The sequence below is a fragment of the Antedon mediterranea genome, chromosome 1, assembly GCF_964355755.1.
Source record: "Antedon mediterranea chromosome 1, ecAntMedi1.1, whole genome shotgun sequence".
NCBI classification, from domain to species: domain Eukaryota; kingdom Metazoa; phylum Echinodermata; class Crinoidea; order Comatulida; family Antedonidae; genus Antedon; species Antedon mediterranea.
The window spans coordinates 36,890,795-36,911,698 of record NC_092670.1 but is presented as its reverse complement, the minus strand read 5'-3'; the positions used below and the strand labels follow the sequence as shown (position 1 = coordinate 36,911,698).

Genomic DNA, 20,904 nt, shown 5'->3' with positions numbered 1-20,904 from the left:
AAAAAAATACAAGAGGTAACAGGAGAGAATCCGGTAAAGCGATTTGAGGAACTTGCAGGGCTAACGTTTGATTCTACTGGAAATCTTCTGGTTGTCGATAGAGGTCAGAGAAAAATTATAGTTATGGAACCAAGAATGGAACATAGATACATATTTGGCAATGATGTTGAAGCTAGTATCGGTACTCCAGAAGATATCGCAGTGCTCGCAAATGGAAATGTTGTCGTTTCAGATACTCTGCATCACCAGACGTTAATTTTCTAAAACGTACAAGATTGCCAACATATTCGCGTCAGTTTTCGTTAACGTACAGAAGATTGCCAACATATTCGCGTCAATTTTCTCTAACGTACAGAAGATTACCGACATATTCGCGTCAGTTTTCTTTAACGTACAGAAAGATTGCCAACATATTCGCGTCAATTTTCATTAACGTACAGAAGATTGCCGACATATTCGTGTCAGTTTTATAAAACGTGCAAAAGATTGCCGACATAATTGGGTTTGAACAAATAATATTCTTTTCTAAACACTATATATCTAAATAATTCACACAATATTGTGTTAAGTGAATATTATTATTATACAGAACTGTCAAGTTGAAATGTTTAATTTCCATAAGATCGGCTTTTTTTGGGAGACTGTACGTAGATGTGCAGCTTACAGAAGATTGCGTAGGCGCGAGACTTTTGGAAATTTTACACGAGACTTGACAAAGCTGTGTGATTTAATATTACTTATAAGCTGGTGAATTTAATTGATTAATTTAGTGTTTATTAATCGCCTTGTGTAATGATTGAATTTATTGTTTTATAACTGCATGGAATTTACTTTTAAAAACATTAGACCTAGATGTTTGATCTATATAGACAAATGGAATTTCTCCTTTACTTCCGCTAAATCGCGAGTGTAGATTTTTAAAGATGAAGGTGTGTGTTTTTTTTTAAATATCTTAATAATTGTTTTTCTTATCTTTTAATTGATTAACTTAGTGTTTATTAATTGCCTATGTGTACTGATTGAATGTATTGTTTTATAACTGCATGGAACTTACTTTTAAAAACCTTTAGATTTAGATTAGCTAGATGTTTGGTCTATTAGACAAGTGGACTTTCTCCTTTACTTCCGCTAAATCGCGACTGTAGATTTTTAAATATAGATGAAGCTTTTTTTAAAATAAATAGCTTAATAATTGTTCACATTTTTTCTTATCTTTTATTAAGTAGTTGTGTAGTTACCGTATCGATTAAAAAACCAGTTATGGTCAACAAATTGTGATGGTCAACAAATAGTGATGGTCAACAAATAGTGATGGTCAACAAATTGATTAGATTCCTTACTCGCACTTGTCCTAATTATAATGTTTCTCTTATTCCTCTTCGAGTTGTTTTTGATATGTTTTTTTTTATACAATTCTTTCAATTCTGTTTATGATTGTCCTCTTGTTGCTTTGTTTAAGTTGAATATACCAACTCGTACTCGCAGCAAGTGTTTGCTTCACGTTCCTTGTGGTCGTGTTGAATGCACAATACAAGGAATTTTTCAGCGGTTACCGTACCTAACACATTTAATAGTGTACTTGTTACTTGTTTGGATATACTGATTTATTTCATGATAGTTTAAATGTATTTAAGTGTAAAATGTTTAAATCTCTGTTAATGTTCCAATCTAAGTTTATGTTATTATTGCTAATATGAATATATTATTATAGTTTATTATGTTTAGATTCAACCTGTTAATGACGGTTTCATCGCTGTTTGTTGTCAACTGAATACAAAATAAAATAACCGAGATCAAAGTTTTTAATATTCGATTAAACACCGGATATAATAAAACATATCATTAAGTATAATTGGCTTATCTTATTAGTTACAGACAATAAAAACATAAAATTATACCATGTACTATTGATTAACCTTCAGTATACCATTTATTAAGGTTTTAATGTTGGAAATTGTTATATACTAATTATACGTATGTATCTTTAATTCGTTAGGCTAACCTTTTCAACCTATCTTGTTCACTTTACTTTTGATTGTATTGACGTAATATGTATTAAAAAGATATTACCGATTGGCCTAATGTTTGTTAAGCATTGTTAATGTTTAGTGGGTTTTTTTGCTTAAGCTTGGTTCCCAGTAGAACGTAACGCAAGGACGTAAACGCAACGCAAGCGTTTTAACCAATGACAAGCGAAGTTATAGACAGTTAGCAATCACAAGCGAATAAGCCATCGCTTGTGATTGGTCAATTCATTTGCGTTGCGTTACGTCCTTGCGTTGCGTCGCTAGTGGGAACCACGCTTTATAGTATTTGATTAAACTAAGTCGTAATTTGCCAAAAAGCACATAGTAAAGTTTTACAAAGTTCTAAAACCATGAAACATCTGCAACTAAATTGATTAAAACAATAAAACAATTCTCTTACTTTTTGTATACTACCGTATTTATGTTTATATTTTTCTAAATCATTAAAACTTCCAAAAATTCAACAACACTTTTGCAGAATAAAAAATGTAAGAGCGTGCAAAACAATTATAATAAATAATTAAAAACATTTTTTTTCATAAAGCTGTTATAATTTCTGCAGTATTTTCAATTATCTGTCAGTACAATTTAAAAAATAAAATGTAATGTAGGCCTATATTTCACACATTATATACTATTTTAAAATTTTAATACGGTTCTTCTATATCTTCATCTTATATGCCAAAAATGTAACTTAGAATGATATCTTATGAACATTATACATCGGTTTAAATTGATTGTATTAAAAACTTTCATAAATACCTAGTTATGTCATGTTAATGAAAATGATAAGAAACTACAATAAAGGTGGCTGATTCCCATGAAAGATAAAAAAAAAATAATAAAAATAAGATAAATTATTAACTATAAATAAATATAATCATATAAGAAATGTAATATACCATTAAAAAAATCACCTTTGTTTGAATAGGATGTCATGAAGTTACACGTAGTTTTACATTATTTTTATTATGATTGAAATTTGCTATTATACTGTAGCTTTCAAAATGTAGAAGGAAATAAAATAATGAAAAATGTATTATTGGTAATATTTTGTTCAAAATATGGATTTAGAAAATTGAAGGTACCTTAATGAATCGTTGACATACGCAATTTACGAATTAATATTGAAATTCAATAGTTATAACTGTATTATAAATCTACAACGTCAGTTCATTGTATTGCACAATGCGAATTATTCGGAAAAGACTCTATTGCGTTTTTAGCGAATAAAACGCGTTTTAATCAAATCTATACGTATAGTTAGTGTCACTTCGACGCGTCAGATCGAAGACCACTTTCAAACTTTATGTGACAAAAAAAGTGATTTGCCCATATATGGACATAATAACGTCATATCACTACAATATTTAATCATATCACTATCATAGATTTGGGTACATCACACTTATTTGTCACAAACAGTTTGATAGTGACGTAGACAGAGCTACGCCGCCAGTCTCGTCCACGCGTGCTACGATATACAGTATAATATTTTACAACATTTATATTCAAAAATTATACTCAATCAATTACAGATCAGTTAATCAAACATTCAAATTCTCTGTTTCCATTGGTAAACCTTTCCAGTGATCGACGGATCAACTATTGCACTTTGATAGTGTGAACATGTCCATGTGCTGCTGTTGTGGTGAAAAACAAAACAACTTAGATTGTAGCGGCATCGGATGGCACACATAGTGACGGTTGGACTTGAAGAGATGTGTATAGGACGGTCTTCAACATTTTTAGTTTGTGGTGTGACTTCTTGGAATAAACCCTCGCATTTTTCAATCTCTGAAAAATAAAATACCGTATCTGTGCTAATACAATTTAAGACTCATAAGCCATTTTAGGTTCCCACTGAGACAAGGAAGTGCGCGTCAACGTAAACAATTCTACCAGTCATAAGCGGCGAAATTGGATAACTGTCCTATCACTAAAGCTTGGTTCCCACTGAGACAATGAGGTGCGCGTCGATGTAAATATTTGACCAATTACAAGCGACGAAATTGGATAACTGTCGTATCACTAAAGCTTGGTTCCCACAGAGACAAGAATGTGCGCGTTAACGTAAATAATTGTACCAATCATAAGCAGCGAAATTGGATAACTGTCGTATTACTAAAGCTTGGTTCCCACTGAGACAGGGAGGTGCGCGTCGATGTAAATAATTTGACAAATTACAAGCGACGAAATTGGATAACTGTCGTATCACTAAAGCTTGTTCCCACTGAGACAAGGAGGTGCGCGTGCGCGTCAACGTAAATAATTGTACCAATCATAAGCGGCAAAATTGGATAACTGTCGTATCACTAAAGCTTGGTTCTCACTGAGACAGGGAAGTGCGCGTGCGCGTCAACGTAAATAATTGCATGTCCGTCTCTGTGGGAACCAAGCTTTGCTTTATATAATATAACTTTATGTACGTTTGTTTTTCGCTGCCTTTACCTCCGCTTCATTTAAAACTCGACCATACATTTGTAACCAGCTTACGTGCGCTACTACTCCATCAAAACTGTTGTCGAACAATCCAAACTGAATGTCGTCAAAGTCCATATCTATACTTGTAAACGCAGTGTTTGCAATTCTTGCAATTTCCCCGTCTCGCCAAACCGTCAGAAGCTTATGCTGACCATCAAACGTTATAGCCAGAAACGTCCAAGTCTCTGGAAGCAGGACATTCGTTCGAAGAACGTCAGAGTTCCCGTATGATACTATTATATCTGAATTATACATGTTATATGCACCGTTGGGGATTACCTGCACAATGGTGAACCTTGTATTGTCTGTGTTACCAAATGTTAGTATTGGTCCGTTTGAGTGTCTGTAAGGGAAAATGTAAAAGGCCAGTGTGAAACTATTCGAACAGGTATCGAATCGTCTGCCATTCGGTATGCTGGCTATGATGTTCGATGGTACGTTAATTTCGATTGGCTGTTCCGAAGCGCCATAAACTCCTGAAGCAAACTTTGAATCGTCATGCATCAACCAATGAGAAACCCCGTTGCAAATGTTTAAAGGTTGTAAATTATCTTCATATTTGTCTAAAAACATGAATAAGAAACATCTAGCCTAATTTAAAGAAAAAACACACAACAACAAATAAATTGTAAACGCATCAATATAATGATAATAGTATTTGGAGCATAATGTTTGTGTAGGATTTTCAACTTCTTTAAATGAACAGGTTATAAAATAATGTTTGTTCTTGAAACAGAAGTATCAACAATTGGGGAATATTATAATAAATAAGAAAAGTTACATAATTTATGGTAGGTTATGCTTGTTGTATGCTCTGTCTACAATATCAAACTTTATGTGCCAAAAAATGTACGTGCCCATATATAAACACGATGATGTCATATCACTACCATATTTGGGCATATCACTACCATATTTGGGCACATCACACTTTTTATAGTCAAACTACAGTAGATTGATAGTGTAGACAGAGCTTTAGTCTCAGTCTTACCACGTGGACATGTGCTACCGGTTTCTGGGATGTCACACCTTCGATACCTGACCGCTGGATCTATTGTATAACACCAAGCCGTATCCCAATCTGAATTACGGCAAAGATTATAATCTCCAAACCGGTACCAGGAGATATGAGGCCAAACTGCGGTCCATTTTTGGCAGATTATACCACTGCTTGTAACATCGACAATTCCTCTATAATCTCGAGCATGGGGATCCGAAGTGCATTCACCTGAAAATCAACATTTGTTATTTTTTCATTTTAATTTCATTTTTCACTCACATCAAAATTCTATATATAAAAATGTAATCATGCCTCACTCAGTGATGTTTTAATAAAATTACAATATTTAGTCACTAACTCTTTTCAATTTCATCACTGTAGACGCGGATTTCACAAATGTGAACGAACTGAAGAAATCCTCCAAATTGTATCCTCACATGCTGACCAGTCACAGGCGGGTTACAGATGACGTCAACGATGGCACTTTCGTTGACCATGCTTTCATTTATAACAGGACCACAAAGAGTATTCGATACTTCAACTTGACTACCAATCAAACCTCTTCTGTATTCTATGACAAATCAGAAAACCATTGTTAGGATTATATAAATAGGTACACGTCATAATGCACAATTAGAGTGTACCAAGGCAATCTAACAACAAGATACTGAACTCGCCTTGCCAAGATACTGAACTCGCCTTGCCAAGATACATAGGCACTCATAACAGTCCTTTGATCTTATGTCTGGCTGCGACAAATACCAGTACTGTACGATGTAATTACAGCGCGCGGTGTCTGATCGTGTCGCAGCCAGAGATACCCCTTTTGATACATCATGTTGTTAGGTTGCTAACTGACCGATTCATGATATATCTCCATCTATGACAAAATCATAGGCATATTCCCTATAATACAGCATCTCATAAGTCTCAAATGTGATGCCAGTATCATCATGGAAGGTTGGGTAATTATGTTAATGTATGTGTTTCACATGTGATGGTGTATCACAGAATATGTGTATGATACAGACACATTAAATAGTACGAGAATCAGCTCTAACAATACACATGTAACAACAGGAGCAAACCTGACGCTAAACCAGCTAACATTTTTAAAGTATTTCATGTACGACGCTTGCCATAATGGCAATAATTTTCGTTAAAAAAATTAATAAAAATATATTTACCACCAATATGATTTATAATTGTCACCAATGAAATACTGTATGACCTTTCCATATCAATTTGCAGTGACAAATCTTATGCATAGAAAAAGAAAAAAAAAACAATATTTTTTTAGATAGATGCACGACACGTTTTCCGAGTAGCCTCGTAATTCTAAACGTAAAGGGGAGTTGGGAACTGAAATACATCGCGCTTAGAGGTTTCACAACATTAAGCGCTCAGTATATAAATCCATGATAATATTATTGTTAGTATAAACTGTAAAAAATAATTGTGGTTTAACGCCACCATTGGGTTAAAAATAAAGCAAAAATCCTCACTAACTTCCGTCTATCCGTCTACACTATCAAACTTTAAGGTGACAAAAAGTGTGATGTGCCCATTATATGGACATGATGATGTCATTATCACTACCATATTTGGGCATATTACACTTTTTTTTATCACAGAAATGAATGATCGCATATTACACTTCACAGAAATGAATGATCGCATATTACACTTCACAGAAATGAATGATTCGCTGAAGGAAATATGTCATAAATGTATTAAATCTAAAACCTAATATTCAGAAAGCTAAAACGTAAAACACCCGTTATATAGTAATTATCATAAAATGCGCTCTGAGAGAAATGATCTGTTTGGTAGATCTATTAGATGTAGAACCGAGAGATATAAATTATCCTTTGTTCCTTACTCGATCAGGTTGTATAACTCTGAATAATCTAAATTGAATCAATTAGGCCTAAACATAGTAAAGTCAGCATTTTCATTTTTACTTTTTTTGTAGTCAGTTTTATTGCATATTTTAACTAATTATTGAACCTGTATAATGATTGTAATGTTTACAATATTTTTTATGTTCTTATAATGTTGCTTTTAAAAATTTGTATCCCTGTAGTATTCATGTACTGTTTTTAATATATTGATTGGTTTCCATAATATAAATATTGTATATTGTTAATAATTTTATTAATATACATTTTAAAATTTTGAAAATGTACTCATATTATTTACATTTTAATTGGCAAAATGAAATTGAATCTTGAATATTGAAAGGATTGATAATGTTCTTGAGTAATATTCTTGAAAAATGTAAGAACCATATTTACCTAACATGCAAAATTAATTTTAAGACCTATCATTTTAAGAATAAGAATTAATATACCGTATCAGTATGTAAAAAAGAACCACCTATCACACCCCCCCCCCCCACCTCCCACAAAAAAAACTTCTTAGACCTACCGGTTTGTAAACACACGTCATCACTGCCGTCTGTAACTGCGTCAGCACTTGGTGGAAAGAACAAGTTGGAACTTGTTAACAGTTCAGCTTCCTTCTTGTACGATACGTAGGCTATCATAAATGAAAATATTATATGAAATGAGTTGTTAAAAAAACAGGGAGTATAAGAGCCAACTTTTAGAAATTCAAATACAAGTTTGTGTTCGGTTTTTCCCAAGTTCACCTTCTCCCTCAACCTAGGCAATCTAACAAGAGGATGCTAAACTCCAGAGATCAAAGGGTTTATCTGTGGCTGTGTAACGACCCTAATGAGTCACCACGCGCCACGGAGTTTATGATGTTCATATTACAGTACTGCATTTGTCGCAGCCAGACATACGATAAAGTGTTACGAGTTCCTATCTTGACAAGGCGAGCTCGCTCAGTGTCCTGTTGCAACCGACCACCTGTACGTCTCTGCTGGCTGACCGGCGTGAAACTTTGTTTTACCCATACATTCTTTTTTATTTGGAAAGCCTTGTCTATCAAACTGACAAAAAATGTGATGTGCCAATGTATGGACATGATGATGTCATATCACCATATTTGAGAATATCATTACCATATTTGGGCATGATCACACATTTTTTGTCAAACTAGTTTGATAGTGTAGACAGAGCTTAAGGCCATAATGTTCCATTTAATTGTTTGTTACTTACAACAACTGCACGACTGAAACAGCATACTGGATGATAGAAATATCTTCAGAACTATCTGGTGATGTGAATTATTCAAACGCATCATGATGGACCAGTGATCTTCTGCCGAAACAACCGAAATAATGAACACTATAAATTACTTTATACTGTATCACGCTTACATCAAGGAAAGAATAAAAATGGGAGAAACCAATGAAAAAAAGAAGTATGAGTGAACGAATGATGGACCGAAAGTTTCGGACCCATTCAATAAATTAAAAAATAAGGATGAATATATAAAATATTTATAATATGTATTGCACATACCTTGTATTGCTGAGTTTGCAATGTAAAAGTGACGGCGTTTGGTTCAACCAAGAATTTTAAACAGAGATGACGACTAGATCAAGTAACCATAACAACATTAATCAATATATTTGATTGGTTAATAACACTGTTATATCGCTGAAAGTAAACATTGTACCCGACAATTACCGTATATAGCCATTTTCAGTCATTTTTTACACGCGTATCTTGCGTGTATAGGCGTAATGGTAATGAATGATGATGAATGACAACGAGTAATTGCCCTCTTCAAAAAGTGATTATTATATATTATCAATAAAATACTATGATTTTTTTTTTCATTATGATTAAAATTGTTAAAATGTCATATAAATTGTAATTTGTTCGTTTTACAGCAAATGTATTTTGAACTTTATCTGCCTTCAACAATTTGTGAACGGCTTTGTGTAGTAAAAGTGATAATAGGAAACAACTGTAAAAAGATTATGAACATTATTTGTAGCTTTTGGTAAAAGGAAGGAAAATTACTATAATGACTCCTTAGTGGACCCATTGGTCATAGATCACATTGAATTTAAATTTAAACATAAAAAATAGGTGATAAATTTAGGGTGGAAGGACAGTTACGGCGGCGCGCTGATTCGTGGAGGTGGAGATCTATCTATCAGTCTGGGGAAAAATTGCAAAGGTTTCCCTACATATTAGGATTGTTATCAAATAATCTCTATTGTTTTTTTGACAACTCTTTTTAAATGACCACAGTGTTCTCATTTTGCCATTTTCCTCAATTCTGTAAAAGTCCTATAAACTAACAACACGATAGGAATCTTGCCAGAGAGATAGGCTACAGTTAAATGGTGGAATTGTCATTACTAAACATGATGACTGACAGGCCTAGCCTGCACAGAAGTTTAGTTTGTTAGTAGCATCTAGACTTATTTTCTTGATCACCATACAAATTAGTCTAGGCCTATATATACCCCAACCCCTTACTCTTTTTTTTTTTAAATATGCAAATTAGTTTTTAGAGACGGAGGAAAGTGTAGACCACGGAGGAATTAAATCCTCTGTGATTGGACAATGGGACTCATGAATATTGATTATTATTTTTACCCTTAAATTAATTGTTTTCCTTAGACAAGTTTAAAACTTTCTTAATTTTTGTTTATTTTAGATTTATGCTTATAACTTTTATTTGTTGTTTATTCCCGCCAAGACATAAGTATCCCATTTTGATCATCGATCAGTTTGCAATATTTATTATTTTGAGACAAGTTTTTAATTAAGGTGGATTGCGCCCTCTATTCATTCATGCGTTCGGTAAACACCAACAAACACTTGAAAATAGGAGGATCAGAGAGAACAAAACAAGGGAAAATGGAAACTTCTACTGAATTTTTATCTTCATCAGAAGTTCCAAATGGTGTCGTACAGCCATTATTGACAGACCTTTATCAAATAACAATGGCATACGCGTACTGGAAGTGTGAGAAACGCACTTCCAACGCAGTCTTTGATCTGTATTTTCGAAGAAGCCCATTCGGTGGGGAATTTACCATTTTCGCTGGCCTGGGAGATTGCCTAAAATTCCTGAAGAAATTTAAGTTCTCCGATTCAGGTAGGCTTAGGATATATAGCCTTAGCCTAGGCCTAGGCTATATACCATGTATACCTTTGAGTGTGCACAATTTGTTTTTGTTAGTGCATCCAGTCATGAAAACTATGTATAAACAGACACAAACAATCTAAATATTATTATTAATTATTATTAATTAATATAATAGTAGGCCTATTATTATAAATACAGCACAGTATTAATAATTTAATATATTAAATTGTTTTCAAATTTTTTTCTCGATCGATAGCCTCCTTCTCTAGCTAGTGCTTACATGTTCTTCTTTGCCTCCAGATATTACATATCTAAAATCAGTGTTGCCTGCGACGACTGAACCTGAGTTCTTTGACTACCTCCACAACTTAGATGCCTCCAAGATCACGCTGTATGCTATCCCAGAAGGCACCGTTGTATTCCCAAGAATACCGTTATTGCGTGTCGAAGGACCTTTACCCGTGGCTCAGCTCCTAGAGACCACGCTGTTAACGCTGATCAACTATGCCAGGTTGGATGAAAAATTGTAACTTATTATTGTGTAGAATCAAACAAAACATTTGAATAAAGTTAACATTCAAAGGATAGAAGAAAGATGGATTGAAAATTTAAAATCAGAAGACATCCAGCTGCAACAACCCCTTGAAAACTAAGCATCTTTTAATATAAATCATACTTTAATTTATTTTCAGTCTTGTAGCTACAAATGCAGCTCGATTTAAGCTGGCTGCAGGGGAAAAGAAGTCCCTTCTTGAGTTTGGGTTGCGAAGAGCACAGGGACCAGATGGGGGTTTGACTGCTTCTAAGTATTGTTACATGGGAGGTAATATTATGTAGAATAGAATATGGAATAAGAAATCAAATTGCAATTACAGTATAGAGTAAAGCTGAGAAGTACTGTATGTAAGTAATAATAATATCCTGGATTTATATAGCGCCTAATGTTGTGAAACCTCTAAGCGCCGAACATTATTACCCCAGTCATTTTGTTTGGGATCAAACTCGTATGAAAATATACTCCCATAATGCAGCTAGTAATCAGCGCAAAGTTGTGTCTTGATCTAACTGGGTTCCCATTTATACACCTTGGTGGAGAGAGGCAAACGTAAGTAAAGTATCTTGCCTAAGGATACAAGCAATGCGCCAAGAGTTGGATTCGAACCTCGATCTCACGATCGGTAGTCGAACGTCCAACACAATGCGCCACACGCCTTTACATCCACCACAAGCCCTTAAGTAGAGAATTGTCGTTCATAAACAAACACAAACATTGATTAATTGATAGATTGATTAATAGACTAAAAATAAATTACTGCAAAACTACAGAGTGATGACAAAGCATTTTTGTTCACATTGAGACCATTGTACCAGCACAATGAATGCAGTCAAAACCTGTTTTGTCTTCCAATGAAATATTGAATTTAAACAAAGTAATGATTATAAAAGCCTTACTAAAGCTCTGTCTACACTATGTATCAAACTAGTTTGACAAAAAAGTGTGGTGTGCCCAAATATGGTAGTGATATTCCCAAATATGGTAGAGATATGACATCATCATGTCCATATATGGGCACATCACATTTTTTGTCACATAAAGTTTGATAGTGTAGACAGGAGCTTCAATTGTGATTTTAATGCATTTTAGGTACCTTCTCTGTGTCTTTCTACATTTATAGGTTTTGATGGATCCAGTAATGTATTGGCTGGCAAACTCTATGGTATACCAGTTCGTGGGACTCACGCTCATGCATTTGTTTCGTCATTTACAAGCTTCGAAGAACTTTCAGGCATTGTATGTTAAATATATTTAAAGCTATGACTACACTATTAAACTAGTTTGACAAAAATAATGTGATGTGCCCAAATATGGTAGTGTTATACTTAAATATGATAGTGATATGACATCATCGTGTTCCATATAATCACATTATTTTGTCACATAACGTTTGATAGTGTAGACAGAGCTTTAGTGTATTGTTTTAAATCAGTGTTACATAGATATATCTATTGAGATCCACAGAAAGCCATAACACTGTAGTACTGTAGTAGTATACGGTTGTAATCATTTCAAATTATGGTGCAAAATCAACATACAATGTTTTCTACTCCAATTTTTCATCACTACTCGTACTGTAGGCACTCTATAGTAATAACCCATTCACCCCTGTTAGTGTTGTCCAACTTACTGTAGTATCAAAACCCGACCTGGGCCCCTGCCCCTCTCGTCGGAGAGGATTAACCCTGTCTGGAAATTGTTGAAATAAACTAAAAAATGTATTTTAAAGGATATAAAACCAGCAAATGGAAGCGCAGAAAAGAAGAATTTTAAAGAGCTATGCAAACAGTGGTTGTCAAAGGTTTCCAAACATCTTGAGATTGTTGAAGAGCAAACCAAATCCAGTGAACTGGCAGCGTTTATATCATATGCATCGGCGTTCCCAACTGGTTTTTTAGCTTTAGTAGATACCTATGATGTATTCAAGTTAGTGTCATTTCATTTAACATTTTTTTCTTTAAAGATATATTGTCCTCCAAAAAAAATAATTGTTTAAACATTTTTTTTTTAATGCCATTTTAATATCGCATGATAGTTATTCACTTTGACCAAAAACTGGATTGAAAATTATTTACCTGAAAAAAAATGTAATTCAAAGCAAAAAATACTTAAATTGTCTGTCAGACAATGGTTTTTGATTAAAATTTCTTTTGTCTTTTGAAAGTGAAATAATTATTTTTTTGTTTTGTTTTTGTTTTTTTTTCAGAAGTGAATAACTTTATTAAAACTGCAAATGGCCTATTTAAAGTCTGATTTTATTAATCTTTATTTTTCATGATTTTATGGGACAATACATATTTTTTTCATTCAAATGTGAATGGAAAAAAGGCCTAGTCATTAATTTGGAATTTCTTCTCATGTATCCAGTTGTGTTTTGTAATGAGAATATCAAAGGATTTGGACCCAGAATCCTGGCATCTTAACCACCAAACTCCACTTCAATATAAAATCTTTAAATTGAATATTCTTTTGTTCTAGGAGTGGTATTCCTAATTTTTGTACAGTCGCCCTCGCATTGAATGACCTTGGCTACCGTTCAATCGGTATACGTTTAGATAGTGGGGATTTAGCCTACCAATCAAAACGTATTCGATCTATATTTCAAAGCATTGGTAAAACGTAAGTAGACTAATATTTTACTAGGTTTTGAATTCGCACTTTAAGTTGTGAGGTCTGTGTATTCTTATCTCATAATATTTATATTTCCTAATATGTATACTCAAAGATAATAAAAGGAGAAGATACAACAGTTCCGTTGGCGGTGTAAACCACATCATCCGGGTTACTATTTGCCTACGCCTGAAGGTGGCGCATTTCCTTTTCACTAGAAGAAGTGCGCCACCTTCAGGCGTGGGTAAGGTAAAACTTTTATTGTAAATATCTATAAAAATGCAAACGATGATTATTTATCAAAATGATTATCAAAATATTAATAATATCAAAATTAGTAGAGCACAGACGCGAGAACACATCAGATCATCACGATCCATCGAAACGTGGGATTAGACGGGAACCATATCTAGAGCCCGCCGTCGTTCGGCTGCTGGATTCTTACGTGTCCATGAATAAGCGTCCGCGTTTCCTATCCTTCTATGTATAACAGCGCGTACTGTTGATTCTTTACCTATTTATATTCTTTGGTATACTGTACAAGCAAAGTTCATATAGCCAGTGATTAGATACTAATTGATGGTAAAGATAAACTCTGTTTCTTTTAAATTTAAGTTGTTTTACTATGGAATATAATCTCATTATAAAAAATGTTTACAATAAAGTTAAACATTATTTACCATCCAAATATTGTTTTAGGCTATTTTTACTATTTATTATGTCGATTGCTAAGCTATTTCAGTTTATTTTTATTTATTTTTTATTTTATGTGAACAAATTATTATTATTTGTATTTTTTTTTATATGCTATATTCATTTAATAACTATCTAGCGTCTGTTAAATAATTACTTTATATTCACAAGGCCAAATCCAGACAAGCAAAAGCTTTTTATTCGGTCTTTTTGTCAAATAAGTTGAGCAATGCAATTATTATTCTTATTTTACATTTTGACAATAAAGAGATATGTAATGTAAATATATTTTTTGTAGTTTCAACGTGCCATGGTTTGAAGAATTAACTATAGTAGCTAGTAATGATATTAATGAAGACACTCTACATTCCCTCAATGAACAGGTACAGTATTATCATTGTTTACTACTGAATAAAAAATATAATTATTATTTTTATCTTCAAACAATACCATTGTTATGATTATTAACTCCATTAAAGATGTATTGTCCTGAAAAATAATTTTTTACATTTTTTTTTGTTGTTGAATATGCAAAATTGGATAAAAAAAACTGTATTTTAAACCAAGAAATTGCCAAAGTGGCTGTAAGTGGTTGGATGTAACTATTTATTTTGTCTTTTTAATAATGAAAACAAATTATTTTTCCCGTTTTTTTTCTACAAAAGTCATTAATTTTAAGCTTCCGATTTTATTAATCTTTCATATTCCTTGTTTTTGGGCGACAATACATCTTTAATATTTGTTATACAAAAAAAAATATATCATTTTTATTAATATTTTGTATATAATTAGGTTCATCAAATTGACAGTTTTGGTATTGGTACTCACCTAGTGACTTGTCAAAAACAGCCTGCACTTGGATGTGTTTATAAGGTAATATTGGTTCATGATTACTGCAGTTTACTCCAGTAAAACTAAGAAACATTTCCTCCCTGTAGTGTAAGTGTTGTCTACATCTATAGATAGCATAGTACTTTTAATGCACAACTATGCAGTAGTGTACACATAATGCACAAGTCAGAGTGCGTTAGTGGAGATGCGGCGCACGCAAGGGTATTTACAATGTTGCGACATGCAAGAGGTCGTAGCCGAGTGCATGTTGCACGACATCATGAATACCCGAGAGTGTATTATATTAATTCAATTGTAATGTTAATTAAAATGTTATTGAACTTTCATTATTTAAAAAAACAAATATTTTACCATTACTATTCAAACTATTATATCATAAAATTTTATACCATATTCAAATAACATATTGTTAATTGTGTTTTGTTAATAATTTAGCTTGTAAATACTGTAGGTAATAAATATGTCTAAATACACTTATATTCAATTGTAATGTTAAAAACATTTTTATGGGATTTTAACTATTTTTTTTTCTCTTTTGTGGGGCCAACCCACTTTTATTTCATTCTTCATATTACACATTGTAGTTATATATAGAAATTGTATAAAATGTCATTAAAATAATGTTTTAAATATATATATATAAATAAAAATTAAAATAATAATGAAACAATTAAAAATTAATAAATGTAATTTTAAGAAATACAAGTTAATAATTTTTTTTTTACGTTACCCCATTTCTTTTTTGCCTTGTTTATGTTACAAGCATATTGATTTTAACTATTAAAAAAAAGTATTATACCATATTCAAATGTCTATATTTGTGTAGTGCAATACAATAAATAATATAAAACAATTATTACTGCAGTAATACCAAGACTGCAGTAACCCAAACATTATTATTTCTGGACTAAATGTTATTATTTGTGATCGCCGTATATGTATATATGTTTTATAGGTTTGTTTATATAGTGAATTCATTCACTAGCCTTAAAGGTGGCAATCCCACAAGACAAATATACACAAGATGCTCTACATAAACAAAGTCTTATTACAAGTCTTTTGGAGTGGAGTTGTAAATTGTCATTAGAAAAAATCTTGACATATGGCAGGACTTGAACCCTTGGATTGGTAACATCTTAACCACCAAGCCACAACTCAACTCTGCAGTAAATGTTTTATCTTATCAATATGATTTGTGTTTTTTTTAAAGCTTGTGGAGGTGGATGGGAAACCCAGGATTAAGCTGAGTCATGAGGTGGAAAAGGTGACAATACCAGGAAGGAAACAGGTCTTTCGGCTCTACAGTCACGATGGTAGGTATTACACAAGAAATGGAAATAATTTAATGCATACTTAATTTTATGACCCATTGCCGACAATTGTTGATGTTTTGTAAAAACAATGCATAGATTATATTACTTTAAAAACATTAAACCAGGTCATTCCTTGTCTTAAATGTACATTTTATGGTAAATTATGATAAAAAGAGAGAAACAATGCACCACCTAAGTAGGCTTACTAGTTTTGTAGGCCTATAAAAGCGGTAACGTATGAACATAGCATGCTAGCTATAGGCCTAGCCTGACATTGTCTAGTTGCTGCATTAATTGTCTTTCTGTTTTTTCACAAAAATATATATACTGGATGGGAGACCCATTTTGGACTTCATATTGGATCCAAGATGGAAGCTAATTTTTAAATGTAGTGTAGAACATTTCCAGTACAATTCCGGCCATTTTAAACCCAATGTGTATGGATGAGTTCAATAGCAAATAATTTGTACACACAAATTACAAACACTTTCTAAAGCTCTGTCTATACTATCAAACTAGTTTGACAAAACAAGTGTGATGTGCCCAAATATGGTAGTGATATGCCCATATATGGTAGCGATATGCCCAAATATGATAGTGATATGACATCATGTCCATATTATGGGCACATCATAAAAGATTAGAATTATTCTATTTTGGCCACCTTTAAATTGATATTGAGAACAAGAGAATTGAACCAGTAACTCTTGAACAAGAGGCAAGTTATACACCAACAGTGCCACTGTTTGGATAATAGTTGATTTTTCTTTATAGGAAAAGCACTGATTGACCTCTTGCAACATGTAACTGCAGAGGCAGAACCAGAGCCAAACAAAAGGGTACTGTGCAGGCACCCTTTTAGTGTAAGTTACAGTTATTATTATAATTAATATATCAAAGTTCTAAAATAACTTACCTAAAGCTCCGTCTACACTATTAAACTTTATGTGACAAAAAATGTGATGCTCAAATATGGACATGATGATGTCATATCGCTACTACTGGATACATTACACTTTTTTTTTGTCAAACTTGATAGTGTAGACAGAACTTTAAAATAGATAAATCCTAAACATATGTATATTATAATATGAGGTAAGTAGGATCAAAATCTAGTTGAAGGTGAACAAACACAACTAAAGTAGTGTTTTCTAAGGCAACAACAGCCAACTCTGCTGAGTAGCAAAGAACACAGTTGAAGAAAAAGAGGTTACTAAGCAAAGCTACTGTACATACTGTTATATATTTGTCTGCAATAAAAAAAGAAATGAAAAGAACGTTTTCTAGTCTCTTAGGCTCTGTCTACATTATCAAACTAGTTTGACAAAAAAGTGTGATGTTTAATATTGTTTATGTTTGTCATGATAGTGACAAATAAAGTATTTACACAAATATGGTGGTGATATACCCAAATATGGTGGTGATACACACAAATATGGTGGTGATATACACAAATATGGTGGTGATATACACAAATATGGTAGTGATATACACAAATATGGTGGTGATATACCCAAATATGGTAGTGGTATGACATCATCATGTCCATATATGGGCACATCACACTTTGATTGTAGGCAAACGGATGTGAAATAATAATATTTGGTTTTTCAGGAATCAAAACGAGCTTATGTCAATCCATCAAGAGTAGAAAAATTACATGTCATATTTTGGAAAGATGGTAAAGTAAGTAAACAACTCATACCAATATGTAGTGATGTCACTCTCTTGAATTTGTTATTTATTTATGCTGGGTAACCTCTTCAGTCAAAGACTGGTCTCCCAGAGGGCCCAGTTATGTATAGCGGCTGTGTGTACTACAGTAGTACTCTGGGGTAACACCCACTCGCCTTGAAAGATGTGCTAAGGTCTTTAAAGTGCACATGAGCTAGATGTGTACACTGGACCTACTGCTGTATGGTTTATAGTCCTTATCCGAGAAGACTTGTTCTGTCACCAGAACCATGGAGCGAGTGAGCCTCGACTAACCCATTATGGTTTCACTGTCTTGACCTCTAAACCACTCACTCACTCTCCATGTCCTGGTCAGTCCGTTTCTGTCTGGCCCAAGGCTGTCCTTAGTAGCTATTGACCAGAATAAATGTCCAGTTAAACCCTTATTTTCAGATCGCCAGGCCTTTGAGGTCACTGCAAGAAGTGCGTGCAGACACCATTGCATCAATCAAGTCCCTGCGAGATGATCACAAGAGAGCACTGAACCCAACACCATATAAAGTAAGTGCTTGGCAACAATTCTGAACATTTAATTAACCCTGGATGTGACATTTAGCACACCTGGATGACACAGAATGAAAGCCTTGTGTCAAAGGTTAACAGAAACACCTTTTTACCTTTTCTACTATCTACAGTATTATTACTACTATACTACACTACAATAAGCAATTAATTGAAATTGTACAATTTTAAGTTACCAACAACAACATTTTCTTTTTTAACAGGTATCTGTGACAGATGATTTATATCGCTTCCTGCACAAGCTATGGTTGGAAAGCGCCCCCATTGGAGAACTCTCTTAAAAGCGCCAAAGAAAGCAAATGAAAGATTAGTATGTAGAAAATGTTCATTAATTATTTTAATCAAGTACGCTAGGGAGTCAATTTAGATTTTTAAAAATCTAGGGAGTCAATGTACAGTTTAAGAAGCTATTGAACCGTGACATCAGGCAACTTGAAGCCATGTACTACATGCTATAGAACTTGTAAAAAATAACATTTATAGACTAAAGCTCTGTCTACACTATCAAACTTTATGAAACAGAAAAATGTGATGTGCCCATATATGGACATGATGATGTCTGAAGTTTGATAGTGTAGACATTTACAATTGCACCCATGTCTCGATTCATAATATAAAGTGGGTATGGGTATACTTTAGTCATGGGAGGTGGTTGTGAAACAAATTCTAGGATAAATGTGTAATTTGTTTATTATTGCATGATTAAGCAGGGGTTTAGCAAGGCACATACCCCTCCCCCACCCTTCCATAATTCAAATATGTCAACTTTTGAGCCCTAACACAACAATTTCTATTTGACCTTACCATCCATTCCACAAATTGTTCCGCACTATATATACTGTACTTGTTTTGTTTCTTTGTTTTCTAAATTTTAATCCGCCCTAGTAAATTACAAATGCCAAAAGCATGTTGCTGAAAACATAACTATTGAATTAAAATTTTTGTAAAGTACTGTATCTGTATTCAATGTTTTGTAAAGTCCGTAGAAATTTTATTAGAATATTATAATTATTTTTGTGAAAACAATACAGTGCCTTTAAGCGTTTCATTCTGAAATATTTTATATAATTTAATTTGTAATTTTAATTTTTTTTTTTAATTTAAAAAAAATTGTATAGTTATAAATTCTATGAAGATAAATATGAACCAAACGTATTTCATTATAATTTGATTTCAACTGTGCAATATTATTGATTTTAAATCGAAATGAACGGTGCGTTTTGTGTTAAAATTTTGGTTAGAATAGAATATTTTACCATTGCTTGAATCAAGACCTCTGTATAGCAGGGTTAAACTAAAAATTACTGGTAGACTGTGTCTGGATAATAACCAAACCATGAGAAAATATTATACAAAGTAATTTTTTTTAATTTTCATTCTCTGTCCACACTATCAAACTAGTTTGACAAAAAAAGTGTGATGTGCTCAAATACGGTGGTGATCTGCCCAAATATGGTAGTGATATGACATCATCATGTCCATATATGGGCACAGCACATTTTTTTTGTCACATAAAGTTTAATAGTGTAGACAGGGCTTTAAACTATAGCAATATTGATGATGTATAATGATATGCCAATATGCATATTCTAAATATAAGCGTAGATATAAGTAATAATTTCTTGTATGCAACAGTAACAGTTTGTGATGTAATTATTCAAGTAATAAATTGAACAATAAATATTTGCTCATCATAAAGATATAATATAATATTTTGATTCATAATTTTTTGATTGTGTATTGAATTGGACACACACACCAGTAATTCGAGAAACAGTAAAACGTTACTACTTTAGAAATATTTTTTTAGGTTTAATGATCGAAAAAAGGCAGGTAGGCAAATCGTACTGGGATCTCTACCAAAATTTCGCAATTCATAATAAAAAAGAGATTTGGTTCAGTTCAGTACCCACTATTTAAAAATGTTGGGTCCGCAAATGGTCAGTCTCCACCATGCGCAGGCATAAGCAAGAATACAGGGCAGGGTGTTTGTGCACATAAAAAAACAGGTAGTGGCTGTACTTGCTGCACTGTATATAATTAGACTTACTCCAAGTCTGTTTTTATTGCATTTTTTATGTTAGTCCACCA

General features: G+C 33.0%; 2 protein-coding genes across 2 annotated transcripts; one reads left to right on the top strand and one right to left on the bottom strand.

Annotated features, from left to right (window-relative positions):
• Positions 1-3,695: 3,695 nt before the first annotated feature.
• LOC140044744 (uncharacterized) lies at positions 3,696-6,621 on the bottom strand. Its single transcript, XM_072089391.1, has 5 exons — positions 6,600-6,621; positions 5,870-6,082; positions 5,503-5,739; positions 4,479-5,074; positions 3,696-3,824 (listed from the first exon to the last, which is right to left on the bottom strand). Exons 1-5 carry the CDS (start codon positions 6,619-6,621, stop codon positions 3,696-3,698), a joined length of 1,197 nt encoding a protein of 398 aa, XP_071945492.1.
• Positions 6,622-10,252: 3,631 nt separating this feature from the next.
• On the top strand, positions 10,253-19,564 carry LOC140052481 (nicotinate phosphoribosyltransferase-like). The gene is made up of 13 exons (XM_072098120.1): positions 10,253-10,542; positions 10,834-11,044; positions 11,226-11,356; positions 12,210-12,325; positions 12,819-13,015; positions 13,568-13,708; positions 14,691-14,775; positions 15,185-15,265; positions 16,455-16,557; positions 17,332-17,420; positions 18,172-18,243; positions 18,685-18,792; positions 19,017-19,564. Exons 1-13 carry the CDS (start codon positions 10,302-10,304, stop codon positions 19,092-19,094), a joined length of 1,653 nt encoding a protein of 550 aa, XP_071954221.1. The 5' UTR covers positions 10,253-10,301; the 3' UTR covers positions 19,095-19,564.
• The last annotated feature ends 1,340 nt before the right edge of the window (positions 19,565-20,904 follow it).